Here is a 17,916-nt window from a genome sequence, read left to right as displayed (position 1 = left end):
AACTCTCGGATGGTGAATGTGGGAGGGGAGGCATGCTATGGATTCACACAGAACAGTTCAAACCAAACCACAAAAATAAAGAAAAATACCCTAACTGCGACTACATACATGTTTGCCTTTATTTACTCATAATCCATTCCAGATTCAGTCCACCTCCACACACTGAATTCCTTAGAGGCATGGTAGTCCTGCCTGGGTTTAAATCCATCTGTGTCTCTCAACTGCTGGTTTAACTCTCCCACACAAAGAAAACAGGCAAAGTATCTTATACAATTCAAATTTCAGCACTCTAACCTCATTGGTTCTTCTGGCTCCCTGCCAACAACCTTGCTGGCTACCTGAGTTTAACCCTTTAGTCACTCGGTGCTAGCCAGTACTCCTCCTGTCCATCACAGAAAGCAAGCACTCCACTTTGTGGCCCTGTCCAAACTCCACCCCTGCTCTGCCCAGGGTCTCTGCACTGTCTCCCTCTTTTCTTCTCTTCCCATCCTTGTTCATTCCTTCCAGCCAAATCACTGATCCAAGTGTAGCAAATGACATTTGAAAAAAACTGCACTTTTCCAGAATTTATTTCAAAAGAAAATGGAGCATGTTTTCCACTGCATGCGAGATGGTGAAAACTGGACATGCAGAAGGCACCTAATTAAAAGCACTAGATTTGAGAATAAAAAAACTGTCAGTCACAGGTTTTTTGATATAACCTGAAGTTTGTCAGAGATGGATTTGCAAAAACTTTCTACTAACAGCAACTCAGCTATCCTGCTGAATATCTTAAATATTATGGCATACATGATGCAGCTCTTCTCTGTTTTACATTTTCTTAATCAGTATTTCTAAACTGATTTTAGATTTTAAATGTAGTCTTAAGACTTCATACAATAATCATTCCAGATTATTACCTATCTAATGCACTGAAAAAAGACATTATTTTAAATTAATCAATCAGAGTGGTTTAATGCATTCATAACAAAGCTCATTGATTTTAGAAAAAGGAAATACTAATTTATTTTGTGTGATTTCTATAACAATACACATGAAATTTCACCATATGTTAATGTTAAACTTGTGGTCTGCATCCTGCTCTCTATGCTTGCCAATCCCCCGCTTCCCCCCACCAGCTGCAAATGATGATGTCATTCTGTCACGTGGCAGGAAAAACTTTTATATATATATATATATATATAGAGAGAGAGAGAGAGAGAGAGAGAGAGATATGTTTCAAATATTTTAGGCATAACAAAGCATTGTATATCTGAAAAACGCACCGATCTTGGTGGAGGTTCTCTTAAAATTAATTTTTCAAATAGTCAGAAATAAAGAAAGGAACACCCATTTGTCCAGGTAAATAGAAGAAAAGGGATGTTGTCTCGTTAAGGGCTTTCATCAATAGTGGTGGGGTGGGGTGGGGTGGGGTGGGGTGGGGTGGGGTGGGGTGGGGTGGGGAAGTGAAGAGAGAAAAAATAAAGCCGCTGGAATGAACAGAATGACTTTGGAAGCCAGTTTTTGTACTACAGTAATTAAAATTAAAACGTGTATCTTAGATAAGTGTGCTCTTTCGAAGACTTTATTTAATAAAAGGATTTGTCTGAAGAACAATTTTTAGATTGTGCATCTAAAAATCTATGCAAGGATTTTTTAGAGATGTGATTTTATACTCTTCAGCAACAAACTAGTGAAATATTTAAAGCAAATTTTAAACTGAGGTTCTGAAGACGATGGATGGACAATGGATCATCTATAGCCAAGCCCTTTGATACAACCGCATCTGCTCTAATCCCACTGACAGAGACCAGAAGCTTCAGGATCTCTACCAAGCATTTATAAATCTCAACTACCCACCCAGAGAAATAAAAAAGCAAATTGAAAGAGCCAGACGAATACCTAGAAACCATCTACTTCAAGACAGACCCAAGAAAACCAACAATAGAACACCACTTGTCATCACCTACAACCCCCAACTTAAACCTGTCCAACACATTATCAATAAACTACAGCCTATATTGGAACAGGATACCATACTCAAAGAGGCTCTGGGAGACAGACCCATAGTTTCCTATAGACAACCACCTAACCTCAAGATGATTCTTACCAACCACCACAGGACATACCACACTAATACCAACCCTGGTACCTTCCCTTGCAACAAACCCCGTTGCCAGCTTTGTCCACATATTCATTCTGCTGATACCATTATTGGACCTAACCAAGTGAGTTATAAGATCAAGAACACATATTCCTGCGCATCCAGAAATATAATCTATGCTATCATGTGCCGAAAGTGTCCGTCTGCTATGTACATTGGACAAACATCTCAGACACTTCGCCAAAGGATTAATGCCCACAAAACAGATATCAGACAAGATCACAAAGAGAAAACAGTTTCTTGCCATTTTAACCAGAAAGGACACTCTCTCAATGACTTAACCACCTGCATTCTGCTACAAAGACCTTTTACATCTGCACTTGAAAGGGAATCCTCTGAACTGTCATTCATGTTAAAATTCGACACTTTCCAACAAGGACTTAACAAACATTTGAACTATCTCACCCATTACCAAGATAGTTTCCCCAATTATCACCTCTAATACCATTAACTCACAAACATCCCACTCTCCCTACCTCTAATATCATCAATTCACAGACACTTACCTTCCTTCCTTCCCCCCCCCCTGCATCCCCCTCCTGTTCTGCAATGTGATTTGTCCTTTTCATATTTGTTCATTTTTTTTAATTGTATCCTTTGGTATATATGGTTGTGACTACTTTCTTCCACTATTTGATCTGAGGAAGTGGGTCTGGCCCACGAAAGCTCATCATCTAATAAACCATCTTGTTAGTTTTTAAAGTGTACATTGTCCTGCATTTTGCTTCAACTACCCCAGACTAACACGGCTACATTTCTATCACTAAAACTGCACCATGTTGGATGTGAGCTGCCTTTAATCAGTCTTTGCTTATGGCTTATTTGACATTACATTATTAAAGGTCATATACTCAAGTGGATAAAAATATTTGCTTCAAATGGCAGCTGGCATTTTGAAAGTAATTATTTCTGTATCCTGCAATCCTAGTTTGTAAAGTGAACAGTAGCAGTAAATGTTTGCTTTACCTGTTGACCGTGATAAAATACAGCTAACAGGAACATCGCCATCAACAGCAAGGACGCCTCCTTTGTGCCCAGGAAATCTGTTCTGGAAAAAACAAACAAACAAAGAAAAACATTATTATTGATCAATCAGGTATGTCTACATTGCAGGCTTTTTGTGCAAGAGCGACCTTGCGCAAAAACTTGCGGAGCATCTACACTGCACAAGTGTTCTTGTGCAAGTAAATTTACAGTAAAGCATCAGAAAAGATGGCTTCTTGCACAAGAGTTATTCCTCTCCCCACGAGGAATAAGCCCTCTTGTGCAAGAGCTCTCGTTCCATGATATTTAAATCCCGGGCTTCATTTGCAACTTCGAATGCCTACATTAACCACCCTAGTTCGAACTAGGGTGGTAGTGTAGACATACCCAGAGAGTGTGTTGTGGCTTCATGATCCTCTAGTTTGCCCTGGTCTTGCTGGCATTTACAATAGTCTAGGCACTATTCTGACTCTAGCAACTCAATGACCCCAAAGGATCTGTGACATAAGTTGAGGTGAGCACAACACACTCTTGCTGCACCCCTAGAATGCTTCGTTGGCCTCCAGCCCCCCTTTGCTCTGTACCAGGCCCAGGGGAGAGTACATAGGGTAGGGACTCTTCTATGATGGCTTTAGACCAGTTGAGCTCTCCTCTCCCTGAAGGAATTTTCATCTGGCTATATACAATCAGAATCTGGCAGCCTTTTGCTGGTGGAGCAGTGCAAAAGATCTGGAAGAGTGGGGAGAACCTGGCCCTATATATGGGATTATGAACTACAATTCTAGCTTCAGCCATTACTATTTTTGCATGTGCTTAGCACCTTCAATTCAAGGACATCAAAACATCATACACACATTGGCAAAGCCTCCCAACACCCTTTTGGGGGGAGATCAGTATTTTATCCATTCCACAGCTAGCTACTGAGAGGCACAACTAACGTATGTGACTTGCCTCAGGTGTCAGGAAGTCAGCTGTAAAGCCAGGACCCCGTGACTCTGACTTTGTCTTCTACTCTAATGACTCTCCCTACCTGAGACAGTGGAAACATGGTAATAACATTGCTAGTTCCAGCTGAGAAAGTGATTTGAGTAGAACACCAACTCAGAACTAGAGGATTCTATTCCTGGGATTGCAAACGACTTCCAGACACCTGAGGCAAGTCACATAATTTCATTGTGCCTCTCATTTGAATTCCAAGTGGCTGTTTGATTAGACGATGCTGAGTCCCTGTTTATTCACTGATGATGAATACTCACATAGATAGGTTTTGTTCATACAAATATCTGGGGAATGTCTGATATTCATACACAGTTTCTCACAGTTAAAAAGTGAAGAAGGGGATCTGTATATGAATAAAAGAAGACATGATTCATAATTTCTTCTTCTCCTGCAGTTTTAAATCCTCCTGTGGAGACTCATTTGACTAAGGTGAATAATTAGAAACCTGAATGACAAACAGCAGGCCAATTAAAAGAAAAGGATTGTGAACAACCCATAACTTAAACAAGCACATTTTCATCTATTTGAGCAATGACAAAGAGATTTGCAAAAATCAGCTATATTTGGAAATTATTTGTAAGCAGAAAAGAGGGTGAAATTTGTTGGGTATTTTGTTGATAGCAGATAACTTGAACATATCTATCTGCCTGCCTGTCATTCCATTCTATGGTAATTTTAGCATGGCAATAGAATGAATCCAGGTACCTAGATCATTCTTCATCTTATGTCACAGTGTTATAAATCAATGGTAACATGCTTTAATATGTCTTTTTTTAACCTCAATATACCATTCATTAGTTTGGCTCAAAATTCATATAATGAAGAAACTGAAGTCATCTGTGAAAAGCCGCCCGCTACTATTTCCTGATGGAAAATGAATATATTTTTAGTATGCTTAGAATACAGTGTCTTTTTGTAAGAGTAAGAATGTCCTTAAATATTTCTTTTAGCAGCCACTGCCCTGTAACATCTGGTATCCTTTCATTGTTTTCATGCTGCCTCAAGATCCGCAGAAAACTGGTTTCTAATGTAGTAACATTCACTGCTAAGTCCCAATCAATCTGCCCTCTTTTTTCAGTATCTGATGATTTATGTTAATAATAGCATTTATACACTTTTTTCTACTTGATTTTTTTCCAAGACTGGATATGAAGAAGGACAACTTTCTGATACATAATGATTAACCAACTGGAATAATGTACATGTCACTGTAGCTGAAAGTAATATAAGCTGATATGTATCTTTGCAGTGCAAGTACATCTGTGCTAAATTGGTTTGCATATATTATCATTTTCTCTGAAAATATACGCATATTTGAAAACTTAAAAATTCTCTGGATTTGCCCCAGGAACAGTAAAACAATGTGCATTATCACTGGCAACTCTATTGCTTCCTGAGTGCTCAAATAGCACTTTGGCCAGGTTTACTAAAGACTAATATAACTATGTTGTTTAAGGGCCAAGGGTGTAAAAACCCCACACCCCTGACTATACAGTTATACTGACCTCCACTCTCCCCTGGTGTAGATAGTGCTATGTCGATGGCTTCTCCCGTCAATAGAACTACTGCCTATTGTGGGAGTGGATTTACTATGCTGTTGGCAAAGTAGCATCTTCATTGAATCACTGTAGTGGCCCAGCTGCATTGATGGAATTTTGCCACTGTAGTGGCTTAAGTATACACCTGCCCTCAGATACATGGAAACCTCCAGAAACACTCCTTGCAATGAAGCTTCACTTCTTTTGGGGAGCAGGGCCCAGAAGCCATGGAATAAGCTTTCCACTGAGATATACAGTACCTCTAGTCTTGCAAGATCCCAAGCTATTGGGCTCCATGGAAACCAGGTAGAATTCAACTATTTCATCCATGCATTAATGGTGTGTAAGTTTTAGAGATGGTTCAAATGTAGGGACCTCCTGAGGAAATTCTGTTCCAAAATATTAGAAATTCTGGAAAATTCTGCAATTTTTTACTCCTGTATGGAAGTGATGAACACTGGACACTGGCTGCATAGAGGTGGGAGATCACTTTTCCCTCCCTGGGACATGGACCTCTGATATAGGCCAGGCTTTGTGCTGTGTCAGGGTTGGGTGTAGCCTCATGTCCAAATCCATGTCCTGGGATAGAGAAGCTGCAGGGTGACATTTCACTTCTGTGGAGCCAGTCACCCGTATTCCTCACTGTCCTACTAGGGCAGTGGTCACCAACCAGTAGCTCGGGATTTACCGGTAGCTTCTGACAGGTGATCTTGACTGGTTTGGCTGGGAAGCGATCAAGCGCTGGCACTTGTGTTGCCCCTCCCCTCACCGTCATGCTGCTACTGCCCTCTGCCTTGGAGTTGCCCCTTGGGAGTCTCCTGCTTCCTGTGCAGGATGTGGGAGGGAAGGGGGACACTGATGACAGAGTGTCCCTCCTTCCCCCATTTCTGTACCCTATCTCCACACAAAAGGTACGTCTAGACTACAAGCTTTTGTCGACAGAAGTTTTGTCAACAGATACTGTCAACAAAGCTTCTGTCGACAAAGAGCGTCTAGACTACATCCAGTTCTGTCAACAAAGCAAGCTGCTTTGTCAATGTGACAGTGTAGAAGCAAAGGACAGTGTAGATGCAATAACGCCTTCTGTCGACAGAGCTCTGTCGATAAAAGACGTTATTCCTCGTAGAATGCGGTTTACAGCCGTCGACAAAACTGCTGAGTCGACAGAACAATGTTGACAGAACTCATCGGCAGTGTAGACGCAGGTATAGTTTTGTCGACAAAAGTCCACTTTTGTCGACAAGACCCTGTAGTCTAGACACACCCAGGGAGACGAAGATGGAGGGAGGTTGACAATGCAAATCTCTGTCACTCTCACACACCGTGTGTGTTTCTGTCATTGTCACAAACACACACACTGTCCTTCCCTCTCATTTCCCAACCAAATACACACATGGGGGTTTTTGTGGTTACTACTTTTACTGGTTTTTGACTGGTCTGTGCATTTCATAATTTTCATTTCTCTCTTATGTTACATTTGAGTTGTGAGTTCTAAAATGCCTAACCTGTCATGGATGGAGTAATTCTCCCTCTGGTAATTGCTGCCCTGGAAGTGGCTGGCAAGTCCCTGCAGCCCCAGAGAAAGGCAGAGCAGGGGGGCTCCACAGGCTGTCCTTGCCTGCAGACCCCACTCCTCCAGCTTCCATTGATCAATAATGGGGAACTGTGGCCAGTAGAAGCTGTGAGCTCAGTGCCTGTAGTTGAGGGGCAGCACATGGCGCCATGGCACCATTGCTGAACTTGCCAGCTGCTTTCAGGAGTGGTGCAGGGCCAGGGCTGGAGTAGGGCTGCCTTACCTCACTGTTCCCCCACCCGGAAGCCATCTCAGTTAAATGGTGCCCAGACAGAGCCTGCTTCCTGAATCCCTGTCCCAACCCTGAACCTCCTCCTACCCCCAACCTTCTGCCCCAGACATGAGTCCCCCTGCACCCAAAATCCTTCCCAGAGCTTGTACCCTGGAATCCTCCTGGACCCCAATTTCCCACCCTGGGCTAAGCCTGGAACCCCTCCCACTCACCAAACTCCTCGGTTTAAGACCAGAGCTTGCCCCCCAACACCCTACACCAGCCTGATGAAAGTGAGTGAGGCTGGGAGAGGAAGAGGGATGGAATGAGCAGGGTGAGGCCTCAGGAAGGGATGCAACAGGGGCGGGGCCTCAAAGAAGGGGCAGGAAGGAAGCGCGGTAAGGACATTTGGGTTTGAGGTAGATCTTACATTGCACTTAAATTGAAGAAGTGATCTTGTGCTTAAAAAGTTTGGAGACCACTGTACTAGGACTTTCACATTTATTTATTGATAAACAAAATCTGCAGAATTGTAAAATGTAGGCAGAATTTTTAATTTTTTGGTGCAGAATTCCCTTAGGAGTAGGATGTGCATATCCCCCAGCGCCTGGAGGGCAGGTTGAGGAAGGGCCAGTGAGGAGCCCACAGAGCCACCCATTTTTGTCCCTGTGAGGCACAGACAGAGAAAGAATGGAGGCTTCAGCAGCTTTAAAGTTACCATAACAATTGTGGACCATCTTGATGAGAATTTTTCTTCCCCTAAGGACCAAACCTAGGCCACATGGGCATGGTTCAAAGGAAGTATTTTAGCTGTGGATGCATATGAGCACAGGCACGTACTCCAAGTGGTTCGTCTGTCCAGAAAGTTGCACAGAATATTAGAGAACCACAATACCACTCATTTAAGATTTGAAATGGGAAAACAGCTACAGCTTCATTTTTTCATTTATGAGTCCTATATTAAGCTCACCCTGTTCCATTTCTGCATCTTCTTCTATTGCTAGTTAATGAGATGTTTCCTGCAGCAAGGAAGTACTGGCTTATCTAAAAATGAGGTGACTCAGGGTACATTTTCTGTTTCTAAGGGCCTTTTGTCCCTTAATGTTTAATGACACGGAATTATACCATATACTCAAAGGAGAGGACAGAAAATAGCAACACATGGCATGAAGGAAATGTAAGTGACTGAGTAAATTAACCATCAGCAGCAGGTAGCTTGAAGAAAAAATATCATGTTTAAATATATCACATTGGCATTTGATGCTTGGAGCTTATTATCGGTATTATTTATATGATAGTAACTCCTACGAGCCCCAAAGAAAATAATTACACAGCAAGACAGTCTCACCCCAAAGGGCTTGCATCGAAACTCACAAGTCTGCCCTACATGTGATCTAATGGATGTAGTCCATTTAGCACAAGCAGCAGTGGCTTAAGGCTTTAGCTCTACTAGCTTCCAAGTTCAGACTTGCAGATGATCTGACTTATGGATATTATTGCACATGACCGAAATGCTTGACGCGGGTATAAAGCTGCACTTGTGTTTGGCTGATTAATATATTCCACAAGCCCTTCATGGGCCACCTCACATAATGACTCTCTCGGTCCTCAGGGATTGAACTTAGAATGTAAAATCATCTATGTCTACTGCAGGGGCCTAAAGGACCAGCCCCATTAACTCACTGCCAATAGCATAAACCTCTGTAAGTGGCCTGGCCACTAGAGCACAGCAACCATGCCCATTGTGTTAATGTGGATTCCCATTTGCATATCTGGAAGACCTCTAGTGCCACAATAACAAGTAAGCCTGGCCCAGTGTGTCATCTGAAACCCTCAGTCATTGTGTCATTACAGCGCTTATGCCTCTAACATTGATAATTAGTCTTGTGGATGCTCTAAAGGTTCATCTTTAAAAGTTAACAAGTAGTCACACAAAGCATACTGCAGCTGTTACCTAACAGTCATCTGAAGCACTGAAAGCAAAGGATCGCAGTAGCATCATAGCAGAGACTGCTTTTGTACATTTTAAAAAAGGTTCTGAAGAAAACACGAGTCGCTGCCAAAATGTTTAACATATGGTGTTTTCTGGAATCGTGATAGCAAATATAGTCAGCATTTCAAATAAATCTCTTCTTTCAGAATACCTTTCTGATACAACTTTTCCAGCCCCATTATATTTAGAAGTCTGGCGCAACCTTAATGATAGTGTTGCTATTCCACCGTATTATATGCAGGAAGTGTTACATACAATCTACCTGCACAGACAGATTTTATATAACGAGTGGTCCTGTGGCACCTTAGGGCATGTCTACACTAGGAAATTATTTCGAAATAACTAAATTCGAAATAATAATACCCCAAATAACAAAATTAAAATAACATGTCCCCACTATGGGGAGCCTCGAAATTAGTCCGAGCCACGCGACTTGTGAATGTGCTACCTTGACTTAGAGCCCCAGGAAGCATTAGTGAGTAATTACTTCAAATTACTATGTGGAGTAGTTACTTCAAAATAACAGCAGCGGAGGGTCCACACTACCGCTATTTCAAAATAACTATTTTGAAATAAGTGTTATTCCCCGAGGAAAGCAGGAGTACAGATTTCAAAATAACCAGCCCATTATTTCAAAATAATGGGCTTGGTAGTGTGGACACTCTGTTTATTATTTTGAAATAAGGGGAGGTTATTTCAAAATTACTCCCTAGTATAAACCAGAGCTTAGAGCAGGCTTGGCCTTTCCATGAGGTGAACTGAGGTGGCCACCTCAGATGCCAGACTGTGGGGGGGAAGGGGGGGATGACCGGGGACCAGCAAGGCCCAGAGAATTAAGACCTTTCAAAGTTTTGGCCCAAGCGAGGGGGTATGGGGGTGTCATTTGAACTCCCCACCTCAGGTGCCAAAATGTTGTGGGCCAGCCTTGGCTTAGAGACTAACAAAAATGCATAGTATCATGAGATTTTCTGAGCAAATCTACTTTATCAGATGAGTACATCTGTGAAGTGGGTTTTGCCCATGAAAGTTCATGATACAGTAAAACTCCGATAGTCCGGCATCCAACTGTTCGGCACTCCCAATACTCCAGCATCAAAATGCCAAGTGCTCCTGACCAGCTGATTAAAAAGCCTGCAGCTCAGCACACATGCTGGTTGTAACCAGAGGGAGCATAAAATTGGGGAAGGGGGGAAGGGAGTGGGATCATGTTACAGTACAGAGAAGAGCATTTTGCTTCAGTGATGGGGAAAGGGGAGGGGTGGGGGAGGAGGATCAGGTTACAGCATGGAGGAGATGGGAAGAGGAAAGTGGAGGAGGATTGTGTCCTGGCCAGCTGTTAAACCATGCAGCTGTACCGGACCTCCTGATTATCCGGCAAATCTAATAATCCGGCACCACCTAGGTCCAAAAGGTGCCGGATAATCAGAAGTATACTGTACTATATATTTTTGTTAGTCTCTAAGGGTATGTCTATACTTGCAGCCTAATTCGAACTAGGGCTGCAAATGTAGGCATTCAGAATTGCAAATCAAGCCCGGGATTTAAATATCCTGCGCTTGATTTGCATCTTCCCAGCCGGGCGCCATTTTTGAAATTTACAAGCCCGAAGTAACTGCCCGCGTTTACACGTGGCAGTGAAATTGGTGTTAGAAATAAAGCCCTAGTTCGAACTACCTGTTAAACCTCATTGTAAGTTATGGTTAAGATTTTTGCGTTTTCTCTTAATTGAAACTTATTGCTAATTTTTGTTTATATTCCTGGTGAATGCCTGGAGTTTATGCTTTCTTTGTATTTGAATTGCCATGACATATTGATCACTACTGACAGATGAAACTATTTCAATTAAACTAAAAACTATTACTCCAACTTCAATGTCATGCTGGTTTCTTAGCCAAGAATATATTAATTCTTGCGTTAAAGGCTATGGAAGGCTTTGAAATGGCCTATTGAAGAGCATTGTATCAGAGCTCCATGTGATTATTATTTATTCAGGGTCAGACTGTGATCCTCTTAGCACAATGAGCAGTAGATTACTCCAGAAGTAGTTCCATTGACTCCAATGAGTAAAGAGATCACAGTCCAATCCTTAATTATTGATGACTAGGAGATTTACCTGGTGTTGACTGGGTCCTTAGCTTAATAAATTTTTGCAGCAGCGTGGGGCCAGGTGAGACACACCTCTCCATGGCTGCTAAAGTTCCAGTGGGCACAGCTGGAGGAGGGGTGCATGTCCTTTGACAGAAACAGTTCCTGGTTCATCTTTCCCCCACACTTCCCAGCCAGAGTAAGAAATGCAGCAAACTGTGCACTTTCCCCTCATTCCCTAACTTATGGGAAACAGGTGGCAGGGATTTTCACCCCCCACCTCCACCCTCCATAAAGGGTGCTTGGGAGGGTCTCAGTGATGTGGCATTTCTGGATGGGGGGCAAGGAAGAGCAGGGCACCTCCAGGCAGCCCCTTTCAGCTGCATGGTGATTCTCTTTTTTTTTTTGGATGATGTTATGAGAATCAATCCTATTCCAGGCATGTCCCATTTTCCTGGAACAACAAAATCATTTTCTTGCTTTAAGGTATGATAGGAGGAAGCTGCATACCATATTTGGTGGTCCTAGCTCTTACTGTTTAGGAGGAGTTCTTGAACGAACACACAGACACACAAACAGACTCTCTCAAATATATTGTACGTTACTCAAGAAATCATACCCAGCATACAGTGCACATAGGGTTGTGGCTACTCATGGTGAATAGCCCCTCACTACACGAAGAGTCCCTTTTGGAGCATGGCACTACTGTTTGTGAGGAAAGTGGCCAAACACAGCCCATAAAAAGTGTAACAATAGCCATTTTTTTCCAAATACAATTGCTAACACTTACTCTCCATTGTGATTAAATTTGTCGTATCGTAGGAAGAGGGAGGCATAAATGGTCTCAGTCAGCAGCGAATAGATTGCGATCATAATGAGAAGCACGGCCAGCTTCAGGACAGAGTTGAGCCGAAGAAACACTGCACAGGTCACCATGGCCAGGACACCGGTAAAGACAAAATACTGAAGAGAGAGCATGAGTGGTCAGTTTCAGCACTTAGTGAAACTTTATTAAAGCCCAAATTTTCAAAGTCTTCACTATTTGTGCTCAGAAATTTTGAAAATTCAGATCTGAATCTGGCACCAAAAATTGAAGCATCTATGCACAGTGGACATTTACAATGATTTAGTGTTGCAAATCCAGCAAAATTTCACCATCCTATTACAATGTGATGCCCAGAACCTCATTCACTTCTCATTTTCTAGTGCTTTCAACATCTCATTGCAGTCAGCATGCTACAGAGAGGAAAACGTGAACTTGGCCAAGTGCTTACATTTGAAATGGCCATGTCAACACCTGCAATCTGAACAGCTTAGTGCCAATAGCTATCCAGAATAATTCAGCAGTAACATTATGCAAAGGGTGCAGAACTGGTTATTTTCATGTAATTTCTCTTCTGCCACCTCTTTGTCCTCTCTTCTCCGGTGACATACTGCTACCTAGACATTAGTTGCATAACAAAGGCAACACCATGACACTGTCACGTGCCTCTTTTAGAGCAATGCACTTGTTTTATTTATGGCCAGTTCTGTGGGTTTGCTCCCAAGGGAAGGGAAAGTCCATCTGCTACAAAGACATAGACTGCACAGAAAGCCGTGACAGTTGAGTCATTGTAGTACATTTTGGTGTGTAAGATTTCTTAGCACACTCCATGGACCTCATCTGACTAACATTTGCTTTTGTGTTATTGAACTCAGGAATAATCTCTAGTTATATTTACAATGATTTAAAAATATACAATGAACCGTTGCCAAAAGTCAACACAAACAGGACTCAAGAGTCAACACCTCATTTGCACTCTCTGAGGTCCCGGTGTAGCCAATCACTGAGGCATCTCCTTTTTTTTGAATGCCTTCAGTGGGACAGAAGCATGTGTGTAAGCACTTGGCTTAATGGGGATATGAGTGAGCAAACAGGCCTCACAGGTGCGCTGATTGCAAAGCCAGCTCTTCCTCGGCTTTCTCCACAGCATGAGACTTCAGAATGTCATGTTGTCACAGCCACCCTACTCTTCTAACACTGCTCATGTTTGCCTCTGGAAGTGTAAAGGGAGGGGCACTCAAGAACCACTGCAGCAATAGCAGAGGGCAAAATCTGGTTGTAATATCCAACAAGATCATCCGGTTGGTTCTCTTTGTAACCTCCCATTGCGTTTTCTACCAGTGTGTTGATAAACACTTAAGATCTCAATAAGTTTCAATCTAAACTCAGAAATACCTCAGGATAGGAGCAGATATCTGTAAAAGATTCAGAGGAATTGAACGTCTGATTCTTAAAGGGTACTGGTTTGTCAAAATCACACCATAGCTGTGGATTTAAGAAAAAAACAAGTTAGGGATGTATTTAAACTGAAATCATTTCCCCTCCACCCACAAAACAGTTACTTAGACTTAGACCAGGGAACTCATTGGTTTCGAGGTGCACGTGTAGACTACTCTCAGCTTCCGAAAGAAGATATGCAAATTTGGTGTGAATTTGCATATCTTCATTCAGGAGCTGAGGGTAGTCTAGATGTGCCCCAGGTGTCCACATCGCAGAACCATACCACCACTAGAACTGTTACCCCTGCTAGCAACCTCAGTAGAAAATCCAAGGGCTAAATGGCAAGAAGATGTCTGGGAAGTCTGTGCGCACCTGTCCATTGGTACATAAACACCAGACTCCTTTCTCATGATTAGATGAATTATATTATGAGTAGATTAATGTAACAAACCCAGTTTATATGCACAGATATATTTTGCACACATACAAGTTATGCACCATTTTGGCGCCATACACATTGTACTAAAAATGATACTGTGGGCCTAGCGGATACGGGCCAAATTCCCATGGTGTCACTGGAAGAAGTTTGGCTTGTGCATTCAAAAAACAAAATTTGATCCTAAGAATCCAAAAGTGATTATTGTGATGATGGAGAACTAGACAGTTAAACTGAAAATAGATTTATCTGATACAAACTCAATAGAGAATTTAAAATAGTATTTTAATTAACATATATAAACCAGCTAAAAGCTAAACCAAATGGCAGTTTGATGTGCAATATATTATACTATAAAACCAGGAACATTTGGTAATGATTTCATATTATAAAATTCAGAAGGAGTCACTTGTCACACACATTAATCAAGTCTGAATGTTTATTAGCAGGCCATTTCACCAGCCTAATATTTATATGCTAGATTCCCTGTCACTCCTGGAAACAGAGTTAGATAGTTTAATGAGGTCTGATTTCCTATAATTAAATTCTAATGAAGTCTCAACTTGTAACTCTCCTATTTGTTCTTTTAAAAATAGTCTGAGCAATGCAGAATCATTCTCTAGGATATTTGTGCAATCCTTGGTGACAATTGATGGTTTATGTCTTATGTAAGTTCATATGGCATTAATCAGAGAATGCCTCTGTTTGCAAGATAGAATTCATAAGAACCCTGGGCGCTTTCCTCCTCCTCACCTAGGAGCCTGTCTGTTGCCGGCTTCTTCTGGGGCACAGAACAGTCTACAGTGCCAGGACAGGCAGGTAGCTGCCTTAGCACCCCCACTCATCACCTATTACCTTGCAGCAATGAGACTCAGAACCTGACATTCCGCAGCCCAGTACTGGGTTGTGACCTGTACTTTGAAAATCACTGCACTATGCAACATTTAATGCAGAGCAGCAGGGCCCACATGGACTGTTCGGCTATTTCTACACTGGCACGATCTTGTGCCAGAGCTATGCAAAAGAGGGTTTTTCTTGCACAAGAGCCTCTTCGGCAAAATGGCGGCTCATTAGATATGCAAACGAGGCTCAGCGATATTCCTTGCTTAGCCTCATTTGCATAGCTCTGGCGCAAGATCGTGCCAGTGTAGACATAGCCTTCATGTGCTGCAGGCTAGTGCAGGGTAAATTTATGCCCCATGTTGCTAGACACTAAGGGCTCGTCTACACTGGCCCCTTTTCCGGAAGGGGCATGTTAATTTCAGCTATTGTAGTAGGGAAATCCGCGGGGGATTTAAATATCCCCCGCGGCATTTAAATAAAAATGTCCGCCGCTTTTTTCCGGCTTTTAGAAAAGTAGGAATAAGAGCCTCCGGAAAAGGGCTTTTTTTCCGGAGGATCGGGGCCAGTGTAGACGCTCTTTTCCGGCTTTTCTAAAAGCCGGAAAAAAGCGGCGGACATTTTTATTTAAATGCCGCGGGGGATATTTAAATCCCCCGCTGATTTCCCTACTACGATAGCTGAAATTAACATGCCCCTTCCGGAAAAGGGGCCAGTGTAGACGTAGCCTAACTGTTCATATAGATTAAACTCTTGGCTAACCACAGTGAGAGCTTTGACTTCAGCACACGAGCCTTTGTCATTTCACCTCGTTGTGGCAAACTTTCCGCATCCATCAAAATGGGGGGAAACAATAACATGCACCTATCACATGGTGAATTATATTTTTGGAAAGTACTTTCAGATCTTCATCTGGCAGGAGCTATACAAACAGTAATCGCAAGCAGGTGAAGTGAATAAGTAACCTACTGTAATTCACATATTAGTGAGATTTCAGCTGACCCTGAGAACAGACTTCACTGACTATTGGGCTGGCCGGCCTGACTATCTGACCCATTTATTGGAAGGTTGCTGGTGCCTTTGAAGACACAGGGGCTGTGTCTAGACTGGCCAGTTTTTCCGGAAAATCAGCCGCTTTTCCGGAAAAACTTGCCAGCTGTTTACACTGGCCGCTTGAATTTCCGCAAAAGCACTGACGATCTCATGTAAGATTGTCAGTGTTCCTGCGGAAATACTATGCTGCTCCTGTTCGGGCAAAAGTCCTTTTGCGCAAAACTTTTGCGCAAAAGGGCCAGTGTACACAGCTCAGATTTGTTTTCCGTTAAAAGCATTTCCGGAAAATCATGCCAGTCTAGACGTAGCCAGGGAGTCTGTACACTGTTGCATTTTTAAGTTACACTGGGCCCTTTCTGTCAGGTTCATCATCTAAGCACTAGCACTTACTATCTAAGCACAAATGCTTTGCAAACATTTTACATATGGATTCCCTTACACAGAGATGAACTAAATGACTAGTCAACAGTCACACACTGAATGAATAAGCAAATTAACAATTGAAATTAGGATGCCTGACTTCTTGGCTCTTACTGCAGCCACTGGACTACCTCACATCTGTGTCATCCTTTCACAGGTAATGTGATGTTGTTTTCTTACATTATCAGTCAATAATGTTGCTTAGAAATCTAATTTACAACAGAATTACAACAGATGAGAACCTTGTACCTTTTATTTGTGATCACTATTTGGAATACTACTTCTTAAGAAACACATCATCATAGTAGTAGACCACAAATGGTTTGCAAAGCACTGGACATATTGAGTGGAAAGAAGCAGAAGGGATTTTAAAATAGCCAATCCTCATAAGGGAGAAATAATTATGCATGTTAGAAAACCATATTTTAAGCACATGCTTGAATTTCCTGAAGTGCTTCAGTTTTGCTTTTTATTTTTAAATTATGACTGGTTTGTTACCACATTAGTTAGCAAGAATAACAGGACTAATGATTCAATTTCATAATTCATAAAAAAGATTTTCTGGTATAAATATACCACCCTCCCTTAGTCCTTCTGATGCTTACAATATTTATGATGGCTCCCAGAAAGTTAATCATAATGGATGCAAAAATGATGACATTTCTGGCCAAGTAGGTCTCATTAATCCAGCAGCAAGTTTTCCGTAACACAAGGGGTAAACATTTATAATCCTCTGCAGTGGTGATTAGCACAAGAGTGGAGTGCAGCATAATCAGAATAGAAAACTGAATTACCATTGGCACCATCCTGCAGGGGGAGAAAAGAAAACCCAACAAAATATTAAAACCATACCACTCCATATTAAAAAAATACTAGTAAACTGAGGGTTAGTGTTAAGAAATAAATATTAGTTAGATCACAACACACATTCCCTTCCTTTTCTCTTAGCTTTTCTCTTAAAAACCAGTTGTTCTAATAATTGGTACAGTTAGCCCCAAGAAACATCCCATATGCTGTGGACAACCCAGTGAATACAAAGAATTGCTTATATTCCATATGGCTGACCATTACTTCACCTACTTTATTATCCCCTAGCTTGCTAAGCAACTGCTGTGAAGGCAACATTCCAGTGAAATTACTACCAATATCTCTGTACGCCCTGGATGTTCGAGTGGTAGAAATACCCTTCTTTTCAGGCTTCAGTGCTTCTTTTTCAAGATGCTTTCAAAGTCAATCTACTCGTACTCAAGGATCCCAGATCCATTCATGTATAAGCCAGTAGTTATACAACTAGGCTGGTTTTGCTGCAGTTTTAAACAATGCTATTCTGCATATGGTGCTATTCATAGGTGTCTTAAAAATGTAGCACTTATAGAGT

The 17,916-nt window shown here is 41.9% G+C and overlaps 1 protein-coding gene across 2 annotated transcripts in view; it reads right to left on the bottom strand.

The window, feature by feature from the left end:
• Positions 1-17,916, bottom strand: part of ADCY8 (adenylate cyclase 8) — a 217,516-nt gene that overhangs the window by 29,879 nt on the left and 169,721 nt on the right. For both annotated transcript variants that reach the window (XM_075920134.2, XM_075920135.2), the window contains 4 exons: positions 17,144-17,345; positions 13,745-13,834; positions 12,317-12,489; positions 3,110-3,191 (listed from right to left, as the gene is read on the bottom strand). In XM_075920134.2, the coding sequence (XP_075776249.1) occupies positions 3,110-3,191; positions 12,317-12,489; positions 13,745-13,834; positions 17,144-17,345 (547 nt within the window). The remainder of the gene's footprint in view (positions 1-3,109; positions 3,192-12,316; positions 12,490-13,744; positions 13,835-17,143; positions 17,346-17,916) is intronic.

Source organism: Pelodiscus sinensis, chromosome 2, assembly GCF_052426305.1.
Source record: "Pelodiscus sinensis isolate ZL-2025 chromosome 2, ASM5242630v1, whole genome shotgun sequence".
In the NCBI taxonomy this organism is placed as follows: Eukaryota; Metazoa; Chordata; order Testudines; family Trionychidae; genus Pelodiscus; species Pelodiscus sinensis.
The sequence above is the reverse complement of the archived record's forward strand: the minus strand, read 5'-3'. Positions and strand labels throughout refer to the sequence as shown.